This window comes from Arctopsyche grandis, chromosome 5 (genome assembly GCF_051622035.1).
Source record: "Arctopsyche grandis isolate Sample6627 chromosome 5, ASM5162203v2, whole genome shotgun sequence".
Taxonomy (NCBI): Eukaryota; Metazoa; Arthropoda; class Insecta; order Trichoptera; family Hydropsychidae; genus Arctopsyche; species Arctopsyche grandis.
The window spans coordinates 17,249,976-17,273,514 of record NC_135359.1 but is presented as its reverse complement, the minus strand read 5'-3'; the positions used below and the strand labels follow the sequence as shown (position 1 = coordinate 17,273,514).

The 23,539-nt window shown below is 34.0% G+C and overlaps 4 protein-coding genes across 10 annotated transcripts; 2 read left to right on the top strand and 2 right to left on the bottom strand.

Moving 5' to 3' along the window:
- Window positions 1-2,754: 2,754 nt before the first annotated feature.
- On the top strand, window positions 2,755-8,969 carry LOC143911546 (uncharacterized). 2 transcript variants are annotated; one of them, XM_077430464.1, is made up of 9 exons: window positions 2,755-2,959; window positions 3,452-3,640; window positions 3,713-3,851; window positions 4,024-4,125; window positions 4,206-4,371; window positions 4,447-7,647; window positions 7,730-7,897; window positions 7,976-8,233; window positions 8,312-8,969. In XM_077430464.1, the coding sequence occupies exons 2-9, from the start codon at window positions 3,474-3,476 to the stop codon at window positions 8,509-8,511; spliced, it is 4,401 nt and encodes a 1,466-aa protein (XP_077286590.1). In that variant the 5' UTR covers window positions 2,755-2,959; window positions 3,452-3,473; the 3' UTR covers window positions 8,512-8,969. The 2 variants fall into 2 exon arrangements, with proteins under 2 accessions (XP_077286590.1, XP_077286589.1); XM_077430463.1 differs by having other exon boundaries at window positions 4,206-7,647.
- Window positions 8,562-11,707, bottom strand: Vps52 (vacuolar protein sorting 52). Its single transcript, XM_077430465.1, has 6 exons — window positions 11,298-11,707; window positions 11,071-11,216; window positions 10,229-10,796; window positions 10,001-10,156; window positions 9,671-9,913; window positions 8,562-9,591 (listed from the first exon to the last, which is right to left on the bottom strand). The coding sequence occupies exons 1-6, from the start codon at window positions 11,565-11,567 to the stop codon at window positions 8,962-8,964; spliced, it is 2,013 nt and encodes a 670-aa protein (XP_077286591.1). The 5' UTR covers window positions 11,568-11,707; the 3' UTR covers window positions 8,562-8,961.
- A 989-nt stretch (window positions 11,708-12,696) lies between these two features.
- RpS18 (ribosomal protein S18) lies at window positions 12,697-13,973 on the top strand. Its single transcript, XM_077431536.1, has 4 exons — window positions 12,697-12,785; window positions 13,052-13,237; window positions 13,323-13,424; window positions 13,763-13,973. The coding sequence occupies exons 1-4, from the start codon at window positions 12,783-12,785 to the stop codon at window positions 13,928-13,930; spliced, it is 459 nt and encodes a 152-aa protein (XP_077287662.1). The 5' UTR covers window positions 12,697-12,782; the 3' UTR covers window positions 13,931-13,973.
- Window positions 13,974-17,341: 3,368 nt separating this feature from the next.
- Window positions 17,342-22,110, bottom strand: EndoB (SH3 domain containing GRB2 like, endophilin-B). Of its 6 annotated transcripts, none has more exons than XR_013260589.1 (8): window positions 21,843-22,110; window positions 20,394-20,630; window positions 20,126-20,322; window positions 19,986-20,049; window positions 19,865-19,900; window positions 19,545-19,735; window positions 18,812-19,476; window positions 17,362-18,729 (listed from the first exon to the last, which is right to left on the bottom strand). XR_013260589.1 is itself a non-coding variant. In XM_077430859.1 (8 exons), the coding sequence occupies exons 1-8, from the start codon at window positions 21,903-21,905 to the stop codon at window positions 18,619-18,621; spliced, it is 1,044 nt and encodes a 347-aa protein (XP_077286985.1). In that variant the 5' UTR covers window positions 21,906-22,110; the 3' UTR covers window positions 17,362-18,618. The 6 variants fall into 6 exon arrangements, 3 of the variants coding, with proteins under 3 accessions (XP_077286987.1, XP_077286985.1, XP_077286986.1); XM_077430859.1 differs by having other exon boundaries at window positions 18,812-18,956; XM_077430860.1 differs by having other exon boundaries at window positions 18,812-18,956; window positions 19,865-19,897.
- Between the last annotated feature and the right edge of the window lie 1,429 nt (window positions 22,111-23,539).

The window sequence follows — 23,539 nt, the reverse complement described above, 5'->3', positions numbered from 1 at the left end:
GCACGTTTATTTTCAATGTATGATAAACCGCCTCTGTGTGTAGTAGAGATGTGCCGGCGGGAAAAAACCCGGTTTATTCCCGGGAATAAACCGAGTTTTTTTCCCTAGGAAAATGGGACGACGGAAATTTTGGGAAAATTGAAAAAAATGTATAACAATCAGATTTACAAATCGACACATTTTTATATACTCGCGTTCAGTCAATGCCATTGACAAATGCAACATTTTAATGAATCTAAGCGTTTTCATATAGTGGCAGTACTGTAATTTTCCAGTTTGTGTTTGAGTCGGATGCTTTACGTAAATAACCTATTAATTATTATCGCTTGTTCGAAATACGCGGTTTGCAAGTGGCAATACTACGTCTCGGAATTTGAAATCTTGGATATAAAAAGTTTTCATCCAAGGTAATTTATTATTTACTTTACTATACGGCCGCAAGGACCATTGAACAATAATATTATAAATAGAACAATAAAACAAAAAAAAAACACAATATTAATATAAGAAAAGAAAATTTTAAAAGTAATTGAATAAATAAATGAATGAATTAAAACAATAAAATAAAATGCATTTAGCATTTGTATAAATCAGAAAAATGATGATGCAACAATTGTTTAAAATTATGTTTACTAATATTAAAAAAATCAAATTGGCTAAATTCGTTTCCCAGTTTATGAAGTCGGGGTAGCGTTGAATTTTTGTTATAGCTAGTGGCATAATTTTTTATGTGGAATAAATAGTTGCATCTGGTAAATCTCCCTGGTGTATGAAAATTTATGAATTAAAATAAATTCTTTTCAATACCAAAATATAAATCATTCATTCAAAAATATAATTCTATTATTTATTCATATTTTCATCCCACTAGAAAATGGAACGACTAAAATCAACAGTTTAGAATCACTTTAAAAAAATTGAACAAGAATCCGAAACAAGTAAGAAATTTGCAGCTGTATGTACATAGATATTGGGAAACGAAATATAACTTTCCAAAAGTTAAAAAAATAACAAATCATATATCTACGTGCGTTTAATATCAAAAAAATAGAGAAAAAATCATGTAGTTGAGACATCAATTTTAATGGATACCGATATTTTGACTTGTGTAGATGTAATAGATCAGCCCACTACTTCTGAATCTTCATGCCTTGCATCTTCTGCACGTTTACCTAGCATGAGACGTAGGCGAATAGAATCATATTTTGACAATATTGTTGCGTACGGGTGGGTGGAGGATCCAAGTAAAAGGCCAACAGTCGTTTCACAGCATTTATTGATGATTAAGGAGTTACACGCACTGTCCCTGCTCAGTCCAGAATGACATGATATCGCCTACGTACCGCCTTATAAAGGGTAGATCTCTCAGGACGCCTAATCTGTTTACCTGTTGTATAGTCACGTATTCGGATATGTATTTCCACGACATTGGGTCTCCCCGTACCGATTCTGAGAAATAACTAATAACGGTCATTGTTTAGCCTAAATGCACTTAGAGTCCAGATATAATCCTTGGAAGTAAGTGCATGCACTTAGTTAACCGATAACAGATATCCGTTGGTCCAAGTGCAATTCGCTCAATCCGCGGCGTACGTAACAATATTATTAGTTCTGAATGTCATCAACTGGATAGAGCATTTGCTAAAGCAATATATGCATCATAATGTCCTTTATCTATTATTGAAATATAAATACATAAAATGTTCAATGTTGAAGGTCTGTTCATACTTAACAGCACTGCACGGCTTCAGCACTGCACGACTCCGTTTCAAATATGTCATTTTATTACATTTCTATTCATATTTACCTACACGTCGCGGTCACGTCACGCTTACAGCACTTTGGCCGAGTGCAAGGCAAAATCGGCTTACTTATACATTACAGGCCATGACGATACGGCGCAATATTGCTTACGTCGTATTGTCGAGTACTTACAATATGAATGCATACACGTGCATTCGTAGCTACGCGTCAGAATACAAGTCAGTAAAAATGTTTCGGCGTTTATCGAACGAAAAATTATGTATAATCGCGTTGTTGTTGAAAGAAGAAGCTCAAGAAGGCAATAAAAAAGCACGGAAGCGTTTTGATGTGCATCCCATGTTAAAAAATAGAAAAACCGAAGGAGAGTTTTGGACACTGTATAAGGAGCTTGTGGATGATGGACAAAAATTTTTTAAATATTTCTGTAAAAAATTTAAAAGTTTTTTAAATATTTGCGCCAAAACCATGTCGAAAGATTGAACAGCTGTCAACTGTCACTATCGATAATTGGTCCAAAACAGCAAAGCGTCAGACTCATGGCACGTAATTCGCGTGTATATTTCCACGATGGCCAAAAAAACGGATACGATACGTTGACGGATGTTGCTGTAATGTATGAACAGGAAATGTCGGGTACTGCTGTAAGCCTGCAGTGGCGTAAACGTGACGGTTGGTATGAATATACCCATACAAAATGTACCAAATAATACTTTTCGTACGGCCGGATACCTGCTGAAGTCGGTACGTGCTGACTAGGTATGAACAGACCTTTATATTTGACCTTTCTTTAATTATTACCTATGTACTGAAATATTTTGTATTATTTTGGTCAATCTCAATTAAAAAAATACAGTTTTTTGTAAAAAAAAAGTTTCCAATTTTTCCCGTTCGTTCAAAATCTCCATTTTTGGCCAGCTCTAGTGTGTAGTATTTGGCTTTTGCATGCGTACGTAGAATATCGTGAAAGTAGTTGTGGTCGATAATATGAGTGTGAGAGCCAAACGCGCAATTGCGACGTTCGCCGGTTGTGAGGTTATGTCAGGCCAGGTCGCGTTTTCGGCTGTCATCAGTATTAGAAGAGCGCAGGCGCCGCCTTAGGGCTCCGATCCCCTTTCACACTCGTCTGCGAACTCTGTTGCCGGCCGCACGCCCCTCCCGCCCTCGTGCGCTGCGCACCACTTCCCTACTCTTTAAGGTTAGCTTTGTTACTGTCACTACTTATTGTCAAATGCCTACCGTTTGTTTGTTCTATTTATAACTCGTACCCCACTTTCTTTTCTTGTAAAAGTACATTTCATATCACTGCTGATCGTATCTTATCGATTCAATTCTGATAACGTCACTAATCGTTTTCACTCAACGCTAGTTATTTTTTTTACTTAATCTTTGTAATGAAATGAAAGATGGCTGCTGCGTAATACCTTACCATTTTGTCTCCTTGCGTCGTCATTTTTTGATGTTTTTTTGTCAAATTGTTTAATTTTCAGATAATGCTAAAAAATGTAATTGATTTATAACTGAGGATCTATGATCAATTTGAATTTTTCACTTATCGTTTAAGATTTGCACAAATTTAATGGTCCTACTATTATAACTTTCAACTGTTATTGTAACTATTATTTACTAAGTTTTGTTGCAAACTTTAATTTGTCCACATAGCAACATTGACCTTTATTTTTTTTTTCAGATTATTAGAATAGTGAATAAAAATGACAACGGATTGTATGTTTTTAAGTCAAAACACTCCAGTTTCACAAGAATCGTTTGTAATAGGACCAGAATGCTTGTTTGAGAATAATGTTACACCTTTAACTATGGACATTGCAAAGAATAAATCCGATTTCATGACGCTGAAGCAAAAAATTATTCTTACCGAGTAAATAAATTTGTAATATTCTCATATATACTACTTTGGATGATTTGTTCTAATGTACTATTTTGTTTTCAGCTCCCTCATAGAATCATATGACATGTGTAAAAAGAAGAATGAGGAACAAGAGAAAGAAATAATAAATTATAAAAGTCAACATGCATCTGTCACTAAAAAATATGAAGAATTGTTACAAAAACATGTAATTTTAAACAATGTAAGTACTTTCTGCCGTTTTTATTTATATACGTAATTTAAATTTAAATAAAATTCAAAAAGATAGTTTTCATTGAGTTGATTTGACAAATATCCTATTTGAGAGTTTACGCTTTATAAAAAATCGACTTCATTAATATGAACTTTTTAAATTGATCACTTTCTCCTTTCAGAATACTCAGAATGATAAAAATAAATTAAAATCCCTGGAAAAGCTGTTTGATTCTGTTCAAATAAAACAAAAGGCCTCAGAATCATACATCACCCAATTAAAGGTATATTTTTACTATATTACTTTTAAGTATAATTCTTTCTGAACTTTATAATTACATATATATTGTGATATATTTTTAAGGAACATGTGAAAAATTTGGAAGCTAAAGTTATAGAATCCTCATTGAATGATTTGAAATCTAAAAATTGCTCAAAAATATCAAAAAAGAATTCTATCAATTCACAAACTAAAATCAGTTATCTCTATCACCATATAATTTTATATGGTGAAAAGGCAAAAGCTAATGGTATACTATCAACCAATGAAATAAAACAATTGAATAAATTCAAAAAAGAAATTCTCGATAAGAAACTATTTTCAGATACTGATGATGAATTAATAAACGATTCGATTAGTTCGTATACAGACAATTATAAAATTGGATTATACACTGGGCCACCCAGTTGCATTTCAACTGATTCTGGAGTATCTTCAAATTCAATAGATGATTTAAAATATGATACTGTTATGGAAGATATCCATGCTTCAAATACCTCATTGAATGCAGAGTTTTCTAAAGTGACAGATAAGAATGTGTGTCACTGTGATCATAAAGCCGTCACTGACAAACAATCAAAAGTTTATTTAAACCAATCAACAAGTCCAATACGTATAAAGGTAAAATCTTCAGCGACTAGTCCTATTCCAATTAGTAAGAAAAATGTTGAATTCAACTCGAATAATACAAATAATCTTTTAAATCTTGAAAACCAAACATCCAAAACCAATAGCATCGAGGAAAAACATTTTGTCAATTCTTCCGCATATGTTAATGAAAAACTGCTCAATGCAGAACATAATGATACTATATCAGATAAATATGTATCAGAAATTTTAAGCAAAATGACATATTTGGTATCACCTGTGTCTCCAATTGCCTCAATTAAAAACGTACATTTCAGTGAAGATAATAGTATTGGAAAAGAATCAGAAAATCGAAAATTATTCATCAAAAAACGAAAGATTTCAAAAACACAGCAACTAAAACGTTTAATTAAACAAAAAAATATTCGAAGTCAAAGGTATTTAAAATATATAGCTTCAATCAGAAATGAAATGAGAATTAGAAATAAGTGTTTATCGAAAAAATTAGTTGCATTGGAAAATCAGATGGGGAAAATTCAGAATGAAAATACAAGTAAACAATGTAATTTACCAAACGAACCTAATAAAGCAACTGAAAATGATAATAATGTCATTCCAAATATTAACATAAACATTGACAAAGACATTTTGGAAAATAATGTATTAAACAATAGTTGTAGTGAAAAAGTCATTGAAACAACAGAAAATATTGAGTCTATTATAGTAAATACTCTCAATGCTAATTGTATTCAAGAAGAAAATGTCAAAACTAATACGCATAATATAGAAAATCCAAATATAAATCATGGAAATGGTATTTTAAGTAATCAAAAAAATGCAAAGGAGGTATGTAATGATGACAAAGTTTTTGAATCAAACAAATCAACATGTCAAATACCAGATGAAATAAACTTATTTGATGATTCTTCGGTAAAAGATAAATCGCAAGATCTTGTTGATACTACTTGTATATCCAGTGTTTTAGACAACACTAATACTATTGATCCCTTAGATAATGCATATGAAATAGCAAAGAGTATTGTGTCAAATATAGTTAATACTCTCGATGTTAATTGTGAAACTAAAAGTATTCAAGAAAAAACATCAGAAATTAATATAGAAAATCAAATTATAAATCATGGGGATACTATTTTCAGTAATCAGAGTGATGACAAAATTTTTGACAAAAACAAATCAACGTCTCAAACACCGGATGAAATACACTTATTTGATGATTCTTCGGTAAAAGATAAATCGCCAGATCTTGTTGATACTACTTGTATATCCAGTGTTTTAGACAACACTAATACTATTGATCCCTTAGATAATGCATATGAAATAGCAAAGAGTATTGTGTCAAATATAGTTAATACTCTCGATGTTAATTGTGAAACTAAAAGTATTCAAGAAAAAACATCAGAAATTAATATAGAAAATCAAATTATAAATCATGGGGATACTATTTTCAGTAATCAGAGTGATGACAAAATTTTTGACAAAAACAAATCAACGTCTCAAACACCGGATGAAATACACTTATTTGATGATTCTTCGGTAAAAGATAAATCGCCAGATCTTGTAGATGCTACTCGTATTACGAATGTTGTAGACAATACTAATACTATTGATCCTTCAAATAATATCAAAATAAAGAATCCATCAAAAGAAATCCACCCCAGGATGACAAATAAAGTTATGCCTGAAAACACAAGAAACTTGAGGAATAGATCAAAAATATTGTTTGGAGAAGATGATGAGAACGAACTTTTCGAATATAGTAAGAGCCTAAAAAGAAAAAGTAGTAGATCTTCCATACCAACCAATTTGAAGAAGAGTAAAGTAGATATATCAGACAAAGAAGAAAATAAAGTGGATATTGTTGACAGTATTGTTGAAAATAAAATAATAAAGCGTATTTCCCATATCACAAAAAGAGCTGATAATTTAATACTAGAAAATAAAAATGGCAAACAAGTTTCCGAAAATTATATAATGCTGAATAGTATTGATAAAATAGAAAAAGCCAAAATGGTATTAGCCGAGTTGAATGAAAATATGGCAAAAAAAGAAAAACCGAAGCTATTATCAAACCATACTATTAGAAAAACGAAATCTAGTCTTAGGAATAACAAACGAACTGTTTTACCAGAAAAATCCATAAAAATTATTGAAGAAAGCGATTCTGAATTGCCACCAATCGATATTAAAAACAGACTAGTCATTGAAGAAAAAGAACATGAAATTGCAAATCAAGACGTTACAAAACTTGATGATTCTCTATTTACCGACAGAAATATTGTCACATATGATGATGTCGATAGTAATGAAATACTTAGCATACCTAGTAAGAATATTCTTTCTCCTATTATATTAGACTATATAAATAAAGGCCAAAAGAAAGTGAATTTAGAATCTTCAGAAAATATATGTCGTCAACTAGTCAACAAAATGAAAAATAGTTTAAATTCAACTATATCAATAGACACGTTAAACGATCTTATTCAACATTTGAAACCCCATAAAGGCACAATCATAGCTCACGCTATAGTACTATTCATATCAGAAGAAACCGAGAATAGTTTCAATCCCGTACTTTTACCTGGAATGCCTGTTATGTGCTATAACCATCAAACTGCACTGTGTCTCATGCAAAAATTACGCAAGGACTCAACTATACATTTCAAACAAGACATTTACAACCTGGTCATGAACGACATAGAATTCAACATGTTCAAATTAAACAAAACGCCGTCTGCTCAAACCATAAGATATATGTCCTCATTCTATGCGATACTTTGCTTCGCTGCTAAACAGAAAGACAAATTGAGAACTTTTTGCATGGATGCCTTGTATTGTCTATCATTCACAGCAATATCTGTAGTGTACTCTGTATTGCAAATCTGGCCTCACTTGTTTCCAAAGGAGGCTTACAAACAAGGTAGTTACAAACAATTTATCTCGTAAATATGTATGTGCAATGTCTTTGTAATGTTTAAACTCAATAATAAATACTTTTACAGCGCGAGATCCTCTAGTCATCGTGATAATGCATCTTCTAATTACAATCAGTGATAGAGATGAATTTAAAAAAGAAAATTTGAAAAGATTTATCTTTAAAAACTATGGGTATACAGGCAGCGAATATAACGATGATGAAATCTTAAATATGTTGATGGCGATCGTCAAAAGTACAGAATACTATAATCTTAAAATGTATATTTATTTATATTTAAATTTATTAACCGATCCTCTGCAATTTTTTTTAGATATTGAGAAGTTTTCATCAAAAACATCGCTGACGATGGCCTTTGTCCTGTTTAGTAAACGGTGTGGTCCTGACTGGTGTTATAAAAGATTAATCACTAAAGAATTACTTCCTATTTTGGATGACGATCAAGCAAATCACGAAAGTAGAGCTTTCGTCGCCAAACTAATAGGACCTCTTGTTCGACCTTTTCCACAAACTATGGCGATTCAGCGTGAAATTATTACTAAGAAACTAACAAATGTTTTAAAAAAGCAAGGTAGATAAATATTAATATGACTTTTTGTATTTTGATAAAATTATCAAGTGTAATTATTAACTTGTAATTTTTTTTCAGTCTCACAAACACTCGACGAAGCCATTATATGCAGTTTGTGTTGCTTTGCAAGACAAAGTTTTGATAGCATCGTTCAAGAAATAATTAAATGGCATCCTGCAGAGCAAATTTCCCAAGAAACATTAGAAATTTTAAAATATTTGATAAGGCAAAAATATACGAACTTTTGGTTGAAAAATAAAAATTCTGTGTTATATTAATAATCTGAAAATTATTATTAAATAATATAATGGTACAAATAGACTTAAGTGATTGTATTTATATTTATATAACTATTTTTGTGTAAATATTGTATATTTTTAAATCGATAATTCGTAACATTTTATAAAATGTGAAACCAAACATATGTATTTTATATTCTTTTATTACTAAAATTGTATGGTTTTTATCAGAAATATCAGAAATTTGGAATGCTACTCTTAAACATCGCGTTAATATACATTAACTTTCCCCCGTATACTGATTTGTATTTATCTCATATGTCAAATACAACCTCAGTGAAACCAAAAGATTTTGTGCAATGTGTTTATGTATTTATATTTAATCAAAAATTGCAAAAATCATGGTTCAATATGACCTATTTACAAAACTATACAGCCCGTTCTATCCAGTTTAAATTTGTTCCGTAAAAGAAATAAAATTTCATAAAATTAATAATTAGTTTTGTATTTTTTTAATTCTACCATTATAACATGTATGTTCACCAATTGAGTTCTCGCATTCGGCGTTAACAATTTATGGAATCTATGATAGTATTGAACTAAAGACGTTAAGGCCAACTGAAGTAAACCCGATCCGGTTACTAAATTTGGAAACGATTGTAATACGTCTCTATTTATCACTTCTAGTCTTTTTTTCCACTCTGCAGAAAAAGAAGCGACGATCGCTAAGCTTTTTCTTTCTTGCGCTTTTAACTGTTCGACTTGTCCTCTCTCTATCATCTGTTCACCTTCCTTCACAAACTGAATCATCCCACCAAAGTGTGGACTTAAAATTTCTTCAACGTATTCATTGCTACGTGCCTGTAATTGCTCTCGGAAACTTTCAGCTTCTTTAGAATTATCTCTCGTCCGTTCCATGAGAACACCAAGCACCATATCGTAATTGTTTATAAGAAATATCAGTTGAGACGCTCTCAATGGGAATATTGCAGCCATCCGCAATATGAAGCAATGAACCTCGTCTTGTAAAGCTAACAGCAATGAACTAAGAATCTCCGATGGAAATTGCTCACTCAAACCTACTAATGCAGCTGAAAATTCAGCATATCGCCTAGTTATCTGAAAATTATTACATTATTAAATTAACAATCATTATTTCGTTATATACGAAATTATTTTTTTAAATTATATATCGTACATAATGTGGACCCATTTCTTTGTTTACAAATTTAGTCGGATCACAATCTCTAACACTCTGAATATTCAATTTGAATACATATTCGAGCCTTGGCCAAATAATTCTCTGCAATGAATCCCAATACCGATCAAGAGCTGGTACAGCTCGCTTATGACACATCAGTTGATATCGTAATATGAGTTGGATGCATAAAAACAATGCAATACTATCATAACATTCTTCAACATATGTTTCCATTGATTTCTAAAAAAAATATTTTATTAAAAGTATGTCATTATTATTAGAAAAATAACTTTTCCGATATACATATAATATAAAACATGTACTTACAATTAACATTGAAAGCGTTTTACCGAGAACACGATCAAAAAGTTCTTGAGCTTGTGCTGCTTTAACATGAAAGAGCTCGGCTATAAATAGGTATTCTCTACAGCCGTTATCAACCAGGGCATATTGAAGGCTTCTGAATAATGACTCGTACGAATACTGAAACAATGTGAATAAATTTACAAACATCTGATATAAAAAATAATTGGCATTCTTGGATTTAATATTTACCTTATTTTTCATTTGGGCATGTGGAACAATAATAGGTGCTTCAAGTTGCTGTGCTAACACGTCTCCACGATTTCCAATTGTAAAAACTGTACTTTTATTTTTCAATGTAGCTTTATGAAAGAATCCTTTCATTCCCGTTTCTTCGATACCCATCAAGTCATCTTTTGTAGCAGCTTCTTCGTATTGTAACTTATTTAATCGTGTCGAATACGTCTTGAAATACGAAAAATAAACTTTACTGATCGTATCGATGTATTCGTTGCATATTTCCTGTGCTACATTCCTTTCATTGGCGAGAATGAACTCGAAGAAAAACTTATACTTTAACATGGCATTTTGTGGCACTTGAAAATTTGTCATGGGCTTTCGAAATTTATAAACCTGTTCCAGTAAATATGCCCGTATTTTAGCCATCGCTTTAATTTTTAACTTTTCTAAAATTTCTTTAACATCATTTGAAGATCTACTCTCTTTAGAACTTTGCTCTTTAACGAAGTTTATTTTTTGATTAAGTGTCATCAGTTGAACAGTGAATTCTTTATCGGTGACAGGAATATCCATAATTCCACTGCAAATAAATTTGTTTACAATATATGTATATATTTAAAAATAAGTTTTACATTTTATATTGCATATATTATATGTACAGTGTTTTATTTCACAATTGTATTTTATCTTACAGTTAACACTAGTAAAAAGTGTGTATTTTGTTTTCGGTCTCTAATACAATTTCAATACATATTTCTTACTTATACACTTTAAGTCCACCAAATAGAATTTGTGAAAACGCTTCCATGAGACGAAAACACTGTATATACATATGTATGTGTATATATACTCACATAATTAATGCTTCAGAAACAGCCATGTCTTCTATAAAAGACGTCAAAGGTCCTTTTAATGATTGCCGATTTGCAAGCTGAATCGACATATTTACAGACTTTTTTTGAAGAGTCATAATTTCCGTACTAATACTTCCTAAATCATTCTATAACATCCAAAGTTAAAATTATTACAATCGGTTTATGGTGTTGATAAGAAATAAAAAGTAAATGTAAATAAAAAAAACCTGGAATGATAAAAGCATGTTTTCCATACGTTCTAAAATACTATCACAGTCTTCAATTTGGGAATGTAAAGATGCAATATTTTCGCTCTCCTTTAAATAGTCTTCAATCGATTTTTGTTCAGCGAGCTTCAGTTCGGAATCGATCTGACGTGCATATTCCCTCAAATCCGTACCAGTCCTCAGCACCTCTTTCACTTCATCGTCTTCTAAATTCTTGTGAATGTCATCATCCACGCCTTTAAGAATTCCACTCATGTTGACGTAAGTCATTTGAAAAATAACACGAAAACGCGTTCATACGATTTTCAACGGGAACTTTTCTCTCTACTCTTACTGAAAATAAAGAAAAAAATTTAGGAACGTCAGCATTGACAGCTGCGTATTCTTCCAAATTTGGTCCAAAGCAACTTAACTACACGCCCGTGACTTCACAAGCTTTTTAATTCGCTTAGTTAGCTATTTTCTCCAAAATGCAAAAAACCACATTTTAATAACGTAGATTACAACATTTTCCATTATTAGATGTACGCAGTATTTTCTCTTCTCACCTATTCTGTAAATAACATTTACAAAAAATTATTACCTTTCAATGTGATTCACATTTTAAAATGTTTGTACTGATTATACTGTACACCAGTTTCCCTTCATGTACGAAAGAATGAGATGTTGAATAAATCAATGCCTAATTCACCCTTTTTGTCTTTTTTCTACACACATTTATCCAAAAAAAAGTATAAGAGACAGATAAAAGTTTATCGTTAAATACTATTACACTTTGTACCAGAAATCAACAGCTTATTTTATAAATATGGTTCGGTGATTATTGGTCACAAAGCGCTTGCCCAAAAGTCACTAAAATATCTATAACGGAACATCTGGCAGCCGAAAAGTCCAGCATACTAACAAGAACTTAAGTGCCAAATATTCCGTATTCGTGATTTTCATTGCAAAAATTATCTTTTGGGCGATCGCAATGTGACTAATAATCCAATTACCTATAAATATTCATGTTTACGCATTTTTAATTTCTGAACTAAACGTTCATAATAATCCAAAATATAACAAACCAGGACAACTGAGTGTCCAAAAAGTATAACATCAAGAGGTCTAGTTTAAAAAAACAGTGACAATCTCGTTTAATGGGAACTCTGACAACCCCAAATGAAAAGGATCTTATAAAATCTCAATAGATAAATACATAAATCTCTGCAACTTCTCTACGCCTGCTATTTTGGGACAAATTGAAATACTAATCCAGCTAAAGAACGAAATACGCCTATATAATTTTTAAATTATGGATTCATGACAAAATGACACTTCCAAAAAGCAAACTAAACTGAAAGCATAGTTCATGCGTGTATCAGAGAATATTGAGAAAAAAAAAGAGCAAAATGAGCATGATGTTTATGGTCGTAATATCGAGGTGCTTGAATCGCTCTGTGGCAGTGTTCTTCTTTAACTGGTGCGCCGGGTGAACGCAGCAACATGGTGAGTTTAACTTCATCGAAGTGCATCGGGGCAGGGCTGCGCCCCAAAATGAGTCGGGGGCGTACGCTCGCTCGACGGGGCTGCGCCCTCCGCCCCGACACCCGCCCTTCCCTGACACCCGCCCTTTCTGACGACTTTTGACACATAACCTTACCTATCGTCAGATTCCCATACGTATTCATTCAACCACTGCTTCCTATGTTATGTTATTGTTATAGAAACCACATGTCAAACCGTATTCTAACCAATGAAATTATTGTTTCCAGTCGCTGGTAATACCTGAAAAGTTTCAACACATTCTTCGTGTGCTCAGCACCAACATCGATGGCAAACGTAAAGTTATGTTCGCCATGACAGCCATCAAAGGTATCGGTCGTCGTTACGCTAACGTCGTCCTCAAGAAGGCCGATGTCGACCTCGACAAACGTGCCGGTGAATGCACGGAAGAGGAGGTACATATCCATATCCACATTCAGTTATGCGATCAATTCCGACGCACTATAAACTATCCAGCTTATTAATCCAACTCATTTGCAGGTCGAGAAGATCATCACGGTCATGTCAAACCCCAGAATTTACAAGATCCCCGATTGGTTCTTGAATAGACAGAAAGACATCATCGATGGAAAATACACTCAGGTGATTGATTACTTGCACTCATTCTGTGCAGAATGTGGCCTCGCGATGTTTCACATTGTCGCATAGGCTGGTTAGCCTGCACCACATCAGAGCGAATATGTAGTTACCAGATATTGAGCCACAGTCCTATGATGTGAAGCAATACGTAATGTTCTCTCCTACCGAGGGACAAGTTCAGGCTTGGTTGTGGCGCAATAGACTATGCTCAATATCTAAACTATAATTCCGACAACTTTTTATAATACATTTACATTTTAAACTAACGAAACTTACTCCGTCTATCTTAACCAAATAATCGATGAAAGACACAATGTTGATAAAATCATTTTGCTTTACAGTTGACTTCCTCAGCCCTTGATTCCAAACTTCGTGAAGATTTGGAAAGGTTGAAGAAAATCCGCGCTCACAGAGGTATTCGTCATTACTGGGGCTTGAGGGTACGTGGTCAACATACCAAAACCACCGGCAGACGAGGAAGAACCGTCGGTGTGTCCAAGAAGAAGTAATCGCTTATTGTAATACGTTTTTAATACATTAAGACCAAAACAAGTTTGTTTGTTTTATTCCGCTCCCCCAGTATTCCTTCTACACACTTGAACGACTTACATATTTTAAAACGATTAGAATTAGTTAAGCCCCTTACACAAGGACGATAAGTCACTGCTATTTCAAGCCTATTCGACCAAATATCGCTCATGTATAGACAAATCGTCGTCACAAATCAAAGAAGTCAGATTGGCTGAAAAACTGTAGTGATATATCGCTCATGTGTAGCGAGCTTCGAAAACAACATGCATACATTGTCTATTATGAACACCTAAAGACAAGCATCGATTCCTCATTACTGAATATGAAACAATTGTTATCATTTAAAAATATTTGTTTGCTGCTTACCACTAATTTAACAGAATTTTAAAGTAAAAAAAAAGAACGCAGATTAATGGGGCAATGTAATTTTACCAGACACTGAAGCATAAAAAATTTGCAGTGCTCCATCGTTATTGAAATCTATCTGTTTGAATGCTAATTCTCATTGTTTAATGATTATGAAATATCAAGGACTCTTCAATATTGCCTAACAATATAAGAAACGGGATGTTTCAACGTTTTATGCTCAAGAATCCACAATCGAATCAATGCAGCCATTACTAATAGCAAGTTTTCAGTCGTCGGAGGAAGAATTTCTCAGATGATTTCAATAAAGAGTTCGATAGACAGGAAAAATGTTAGTGACCTTCTATAACTACATTTGTATGTATAGTACATAGTTTGAACGATAAGTTCTGGAAGATTACGATAAGGGTTTGAAAATATGAATGCTTATTTTCTGCACTGAAATCAATTTTAAGCGATAAGAGGATTATTTGCTGTCGACCATTAAACTTTCTATATAATTTTAATTTTTGATCATTCGCACATGTATCATCCCTATACCAATTTTTGACTCAGAACACGGAGCAATTACTTTTAATCCAGAATGAAGAAATTAAAAAAAAAACATTACACCAAATCTCCAGAAAAAACATTTCAATACAACTAAATTATGATTCCCAAAAAAATTCGAGATAATCGTAGGGTTGCCACCTCAGACCACGGTCTCACCCAGAAATTATTCTTGTAAACAAAAAAATACATTTCGAAGTAATATAAAATAATAAAAGGTAAACAAGAAAAAAAAATCCAACATCAATTAACATGTTTATTTATGTAGACTTTTCCATATACTATATTTCTTGTTTGACTTCACAGCCTTTACTAAATCGGCATTTTCTAATTTTTTTAGAAATGCATGAAATTCTCGACAACTTACCGAAATTGAGTTTGGTGCATACCTCTGATTTCACCAACTCAATCCGCATCCAATTGTGGTTTGACCATGTGTTTCCTGTGATGGAAACAATCTTTTCCACATATGCATTACTCATGGGTATCAATAGAATGCCACACACAAGTTTTCGTAATTCAGTGAAAATGTTCTTATTGGCAGGCAAATCGAATGATTTGATATTAGGAATAATGTTTTTAATAAGGTAGATACACAATTTATCAGCATCAAATTCTATATTTACGTATATTGCAGCATCTAAAAAATGTTTGAATGGGCTGTTTTAAAAAGAAATCAATAAATAGTATCCATTCTTCGCTTTTGATATCGCCAGACATTTTGTACACGAAATATGCGTCACAGATCTCTTTAGTCCTTTATACGGTCTGCATACAAGTTATGAATTTCTAATATACAATTTTATTTATTTTTTATGGGGTATTTACTACACACCTGGAGAAATAACACAAACCCGTAGTCCGCATTCGACTCGCTGAAATCTGGAGACGGCCAAAAACGTAGGGGTTGCAACTCTTAATAATTGACTTGACTAATAAATGTTCTCAATACATATGTAGTATATATGTACATAATACAAATTATATATACTCAATACATAATACAAATCTCTGCAATACATGTGTATATTGTGATGTTTAAAAATTAATTTTGATTTAGTACATTTTTGTTAATTTGAGCTGAAATGATCAAAAGCTAGCAATCAGGTTACTAAAAGCTATTACATTGAAGTAGCCTGTTACATTGAAGCTTTTACTACTAAATCTTGAATTTACTCCATTACACCGACTTGAAATCTCTCAACTTTTTTAGTGTATCTCGTCGTCGAGTTTGTACCAATACAATATGTTATACATCATCTTCATGTGCCCTGTCCTTCGAGAATGTTGGCAACTAGACTTTCCATCCATACTCTGTCTACGGCTGCTCAGAATAGTGCTCGGGTGCTACGGCCGTACCACTGCCAAAGATTCTTTAACCAAAATGCTTTCCGCCTGCCCCAACTGTGTTGTCCTACGATTTTTCTCATGATTACTAAGCGCAGGATATCATATTTCTGGTTCCGCATCACATGTTCAAGATACTCCAATTTGCACCTTTTCACATTGTTGAATACTTCGACAAGTTTTCCCAACAGGGCCAGCACCTCGGCATTGATTCGACCCACTATCCATGAGATTCTCAACATCCTTATGTATGTCCACATCTCATAAGGCCTGTAGCTTTTTACACATGGCATCTGTCAAGGCCCATGCTTCTGCCCATACAGAAAGATGCTGAAAACGCATCATTGTAGAAGTCTAAGTCGGAGTGCTATGCTAAGATCACGTGTGGTTAGGAAATTTTTCATTTTTAAGAATGCAGCTCTTGTTTTCTCCACTCTAACGCGAATTTCCTGCTTACTTTAACACGTTTCGCTCAGATAGCACCCAAGATATCTGAAATGATTGACTCTTTCCACCACATTGTTGTCAATTTTTAGAGAGTTATTGGTATTATGAGTTGACTTACTAAATATCATCCACTTTGTTTTATTGATATTCAATGTTAGCCCCGCTCTTCAACAATTGCGTATAGTGTTGCTTGCAAGTCATCTAAGTTAGTAGCCAGTAGTATTCGCATACCGAATTTACTTATTTTACGAAGTAAACATTAACTATGAAAAAAAATATAGTAAGAATTAGTTTTTAAATATTTTAAAGGTATGTTAATAGCTTATGAATCTATAAATAATCACAATACGTCTCGTATATTACAGATATTACATACATGTTGTATGTATATAAAACAAAGACCTGTCGTGAGTGTAATTCATTTCTGATTGGCTGTTGTTAAATACTTTATATATATTTTTTCAATGCAATTAAATTTAATAATAAAGCAAATGAATGTTTGCTATTAGATTAGCCATGTTTAAGCGGTTTATTTTTCAAACAGTGAGCAAAGCCAGATGGAACCACTAGTAGTTTATAAACATTGATCGTAGAATCAGTCCAGAGTTCATTTCTAAAGGAGTTGCACTTATTATTGCAGTCTAAAATGTGAAAGGATCAATAATAAATACAAAAGGAGTATAGTAAATAATAATCAAATATGATTCTAACAGTTTATTGTCAGTTTTTCTCATATATATATGGATAAATCACATCATTCAATTAATGGTAATTAATAATCACATGTTTCGTTCAAAGTCAGTTACACATTCGACGACTATTTCAACAGGCTGGCATTCTGGTGCAACACCTACAAACTATGTCAACTTCTCTCAAAAACCACTAGCGTTAACTAACAGCTTAATTATATGCCTATTTTATTTAGTAATTGTTTTTTTGCCATATGCATAATTGACGGCTGTCTGATGCATCGATAATGGACATATGCATTAAAAAAAAAAACAATTTACAATTACGATACAATTTCATTAAAATAGTTTTAATAACATGAATAGGATAGGTTAGGAAGAACAAGTTTATCAATAGTGCAATGATACATATAAAGCATGCATAATCTCGAAACGGCTGCACAGACTGGGAATGTAAATTAATTAATTAATTCTTTGACGAAAAATCATAAGAGAACGATCAGAGGGTTGATCCGCATAACATTAATAAAATTATAAAGTAATTCAACAAATCTTTCGTTAGATTTCTGTACGAAAAGGAACTAATTTATATATTTCTTTATATGGTAAATGCAAATAGAAGAGCGCATAACTATTCTACGGATATATCGTATTTAATTTACGACTGATTACATTTACGCGTGTCGCTAAATATAAATGCAATTCTTCCACTAAGTGGCTTCATAACAAACGAGTCTATGATTTTATTCATTTGGAATTAATATTTGCCAACATTAGCAATATATGTATATAATAGTGTAAAGATATATTTATCATACAGTTCATTAGAAAATTATAATAATAAAACAAAAATTAAAAGATATTTTTTAAAAATAAAGTTCATTTAAAGATTTAACATTAAACTAAATTATACCAAACAGGCAAAACTAAATCATACACAAAAATAAATACATACACGTATTTTCAGTCGTACAATTTGCTATATATATATTGCGAAACCTATGTATTTGGTTTTGTGTAAAAAATACACACACATTCACTTAATTTTCCAAATGGTATTCCGTTAATTGCAGACGACAGCAAGACCTCACAAATCATACATCAAACATTTGAGAGTTTTAAGTTTTGTTCAATCAGCAATCCAAAACAATGGACGAACATTATTATATACGAGTTAAAATGAGTATTACATTCTCTGCGAGAATTCAAAACGAATAAAACTATCGCAACAAATATATACAATATATATCCATCACAAACTAGGGCGCTTATGATTGAAGTATCTCAAGATATGCCTTTGGAACTCTGCCTCTTTGTAAACCTCTTTCTCCTATCATATAATCTACATCCGGTATCATACACTCCCACACGGATACAATCTAAAAATATATATGTATATATATACAAAAAGACATTTAAATAATTCAAATCGATATATTAAACGAGTGATGATGTACATACCTCATCGGCGATAAGACTGAGCTCCGTAGAATCCTTCGCATCGTAATCGAAGAGTATGCGAGCCTTCTGGGATTGCGGTGAACTAGGTGGACTGTCCATGGCCTCGTTAGTATTGACAGGCGTATACGGTGAGGGGCCTCCCAACCTGATCCACCACCCCAACAAATTTCAGCGATTAATAATTGCATTAATGTGTAAAAGCATAATCTTTATGTTGTTTGGATTAAATCGAAGAGAGAAATAATATCGGAAAAAAAGACAATTGCCAAAAGCTTCGTATGAAAGACCATTCAAAAAGGTGAATAAATGTGTAGAGTAAATTGTAAATACATATGAATAAAGGTTAAAAAGATTTTTATAAATATAAAGATGCATATTAGATAAATCGAAGGATTTTAAGGAATAAATTTGCGTTTAATTCAGAATAATCATAATATCCTAAGAATAGTATTAAAAATATTATATTTAAATTGGATCGAATAGAGAGAGAGAGAGAGAGAGAGCAGGGGGTGACAATTCTAAATGTATTTTTATTGAAAAGTGACGCAATGACTCCGTGTCACAACTCAAAAGGCACTATTTAATCAATACTAAATACAGTTTGGGAGGACCCCTCTAAATCAAAATCTTCACTGTTCAGTCGGAGTCGAGGTGCGTCAACCTCACTGTAAAACGTTCAGTATAACAGGTTGTATGCAAGAATAATATACTATTTTCAACAGTGCTCACTTACGCCACGAGCTCCTTTTGCAAATCCTGCATCACGCGATGGCACTGCGCATAGTGTCGCACTTGCGTGGCCACCAGCTCTTGAAGATGTCTGAGATGTGCGGCTCCGGAGCTGGCGACTCCTTCCAACAATAATTTTGTTATTTCAGCCTGACGGTCGAATTCTGACTGAGCTATTCGAAGATCTCGTTCAGCCTAAAAAAAAGAAAATGGAAAATTTTAAATAAAAATCATATGCAAAATGAAACATACAAATCTGATAACATAAAATATATATATATAAAAAAAAAACCAACAAAACAATTATACTACGAGAATTTTTACCTGCTCCAACATCAACTCTGGTGTGATCCCTTCCTTCTGGGCCGCATTGTATAAGCATCAATATTTAAATTTTATTTCAAAAACTACATTCATACTAAAATTAAATAGCAATAATACTTACGGATTGTTGTCCTATCATGCTACGAGCCTTTCGCACTCTATTCTTGCATGCATCGAGATCTAATCTGAAATGTTGAAATACTTGTTACGTAATGAATAAGCAAAATAGTCAATTAATCACAGTTCGTTTGTCTGTTGTACCGTTTACTCTCAAGGATGCCTCTCTCTTTCAGCACTGTTTTCATTTCCCCGTCCAAGAATTTGCGAAGTGGTTGTATATAACAGAGTCCTGCCGAGCCAATCATGTCGCGCTCAAACTGTCCAAGTTTCTGTTGGGTACCTCCGACTTTTATCAGGGCACTTCCGTACGGCGTACTTTGTCCGAACTCGTTTCCTGCCTGCAACACGATAACAGACATGAATACGTTCATTGCTCTAGAAAAAAATTCTAAAAAAATGAAATAATCACCTCTATCATATCCAATCCTAAATATTCGAGATTACTGAGTCGGTTCGGTTTCTTTTTTTCGATTTTTTCAAAGATGAAATCTTCCACACGGTTGCCAGGATTAGGCGTGAGTACCGACTCTGTGTTTTTGACTAGCCTCTCCGTCCATTGCTTCGTCAGGTCTGATCTTTCCGCTAAGCTTTCAAACTGAGCGTCGAGCTCTGTTTTTTCAGACGTACCTAATTTTTCTTCCGTCAACTGAAATAGAAATAAAAAAATAAAGAATATATCTATTTATACATGTAGTTTAAATATCAAAGTATAATATGATAACGTAGTGACATTATGGGGATTAGCCACCGCCTAAAGTGCATTCGGGAGCTAAAAATGGAGACCCCCGAATTGGCCTAGCGGGACTCTGAAGTGGTCAGTAGATTTCCTAGAACTCTGAGAGCGTGAGACTCACTTAAAACTGTACATGCCTAGACAATGGAGAAACAAACGGAGCGGGGAAACTGTAGTGAGCGACTTGCCCTTTATAAGGAGGTACTTAGGCCATATCAGACCATTCTGGAAGGAGCGCTACCTGCGCGTGGACCTTCTGAATCAGTCAATAAATGCTGTGAAGCGACTTTAGCCTTTCATTGGATCCTGAATATGATAGAACTTCAATTATTGGAATTCCAGTGGAACCTCAATTTATGAGCATAATTCGTTCTAGAGACGTGCTAGTAATCCAAAACACTTGTCAGACGTTGACTTACAATCCGGCAGTGAGAAAATTCATTCAATTACTCGAATTCAAGCCAAAATTTTACCCATACTGCGAGATTTCACTGAACATAAAACAAATGATTATAACAGATACTACGAATTAATTTAAGTCACCAAATCGAACATATGGATAGTTAAATCGTTGTGGAAAAGTGATGCTTTGTCTTTTTCATCCTCGAGCTACAACAATAGAAGTTCTACAATACATATTCGGTGGGAAAAATAAGAATTATTTCTTATAGAAGAGTTTTGCTTTGTGCATATATCAAACATTCATTCACTAAACATTATTAAATCAAACTAGTCAAAAGGTGCAAATATACATATCAATATACATACATAAATTTATCATCGATAAAAAAAATACTTATCACCTCGCAGGTACAAAGCAAATAATAATTCAATTGCATTTATACAGAACTGATAAGGGTAAATTAAAGCATAAGGTACATAGTGCAAACGTTCAAAAAGCGATGACGAAAATCATAACATTTGCTATAGCTTTCGGGAAATAGAAACGGATGAAAATATGAGCAACATTGAAAAATTGCGAAATCTGTCAGAGGGCTAGTGTAAGGGAGAGGAGTGGGGGTAATGTGTGAGCGATGGGTGCAGACCCCGGTTTACGGAGCGATGTGTAATGGGGTGTGCCCTTTGACACTGAACCGATAGTCGAGGTGGAAATCGATTATGGACCTGGACGACTCGCGAAAGGGCAGTGCCGGCCTCCTTCACCAGCTTCTTCACGTTGAAATCCATGGTGGAAGGGTGCCGAAGCCTGAAGAATCTAAGCTGTGCTAAATAGACAGAGCACCACTTCAGCACTTCAGCACTTTAGCACTTCAGCAGACAGCAGCAGAGCAATCGCAATCGCAATCGCAATCGCACTCGTACTCGGAATTGTCGCATTGAACGCAGAACACCAACACAACACCCGCTTCGCGATCACTGATATTACTCACCCGTCGCCTCGTAAGCAAGCTCTGCAATTTCTATGCCTACTGTCATTGTCGCAGCGTTTCCGACTCGGGTCGATCCATGAATATCCATTTTTTTTAATTCTCCAATACCTAGTAGAGCAGTGGTTCTTAACGTTGTTGGAGGTACTGACCCCCACCAGTTTCATATGCGCATTCACCGAACCCTTCTTAATTGGCACCCGAATCATATGATTCGAGTCGGTCTCCATGCACAATCCAGTACACATAGAACGGCCATCCAGCACCACAACATTCATCACACGACACACATCACCTCAGCACCATCATCATCATTAAGAGGGCTGGGCAGCAGCGCCTTGTCCATACAAACGTACTATACTTCTCCCTTCTTCAATTATGGCACTAGAGAAATTATTTTTAATATGCTATGGATATCCACCATTGGGGTGCATCTATCGTTTTATTTTTTTGATTAATTATTTTCTATAAGAGCTAGGAGCCACCAAACATCTATAAAATCGCCTCTTTTTTACACCCACGAAACGAGTCCAGCGTGCTTATTTAACGGTCGATTTAAAAAAATATACGCCAATAGATGCACAGAAAGTATCACTCTCATACCGATGATGAAATTTTTTTAAAAATTGGTCCAGTTTTGGAGGAGAAAATAGGAGAATACGAAACCTCGATTTTGTCAATTTAAAATACGTTTTATCTGGTCGAAGCGCACCTGTCGCATTCAATCAATATATATTGATATATATTGTCGCATTCACTCGATATATACGTACACTCAATATATATATCGAAGAAAGGAACGGTAACAAAATTAATTTCGGGTGTACAGCCCTCTTAAGGCCCCGTCCGTCGTCACGCTGGGACGGGCAGCAGTTGCCACAACACCTCCACCATCCACAACGTCTCACGATCCAGCTCGGAGTATCATCAACCATATCGATGCCCCTGCCGCCCCCGCCGCTCCACCAACCGACAACCGAACGAGGCTCGGACGAGTGGCGCCGGCGTAGCATCACATCGCCACGACCACCGGACGACCCACCGTCCTGCTCGCGACGTCACCGCCCTCGAATGTACCGACCATTCAGGGTGGTACTCCAACACAGCGGATTACCCACGTCAAAAAGCCTGTTCCTCTTGTTCCTGTTGTATTTTGCTCGCGCAAATTAAGTGGGAATGTACGACGGGGGGAGAGACCCTTTTTTATCTTTCGACTTAAGATCGGAGAGATCCTTTAAAAACCGAAGAAGTTTGAAAATGTTTTTTTAAAGAATCGTCGAAATTTTGTGAATATTCTAGAAGCCCCCGAAAAACTCATGAAATTTTTGAATTATCTGTTTCATCGTGTCCCCTCATTGGCATTTCAAATTTACCGCAAAATTTAACGCAATCAATAATTTTAAATAAAACATCCCGATTTTTTTCCCGAACTAT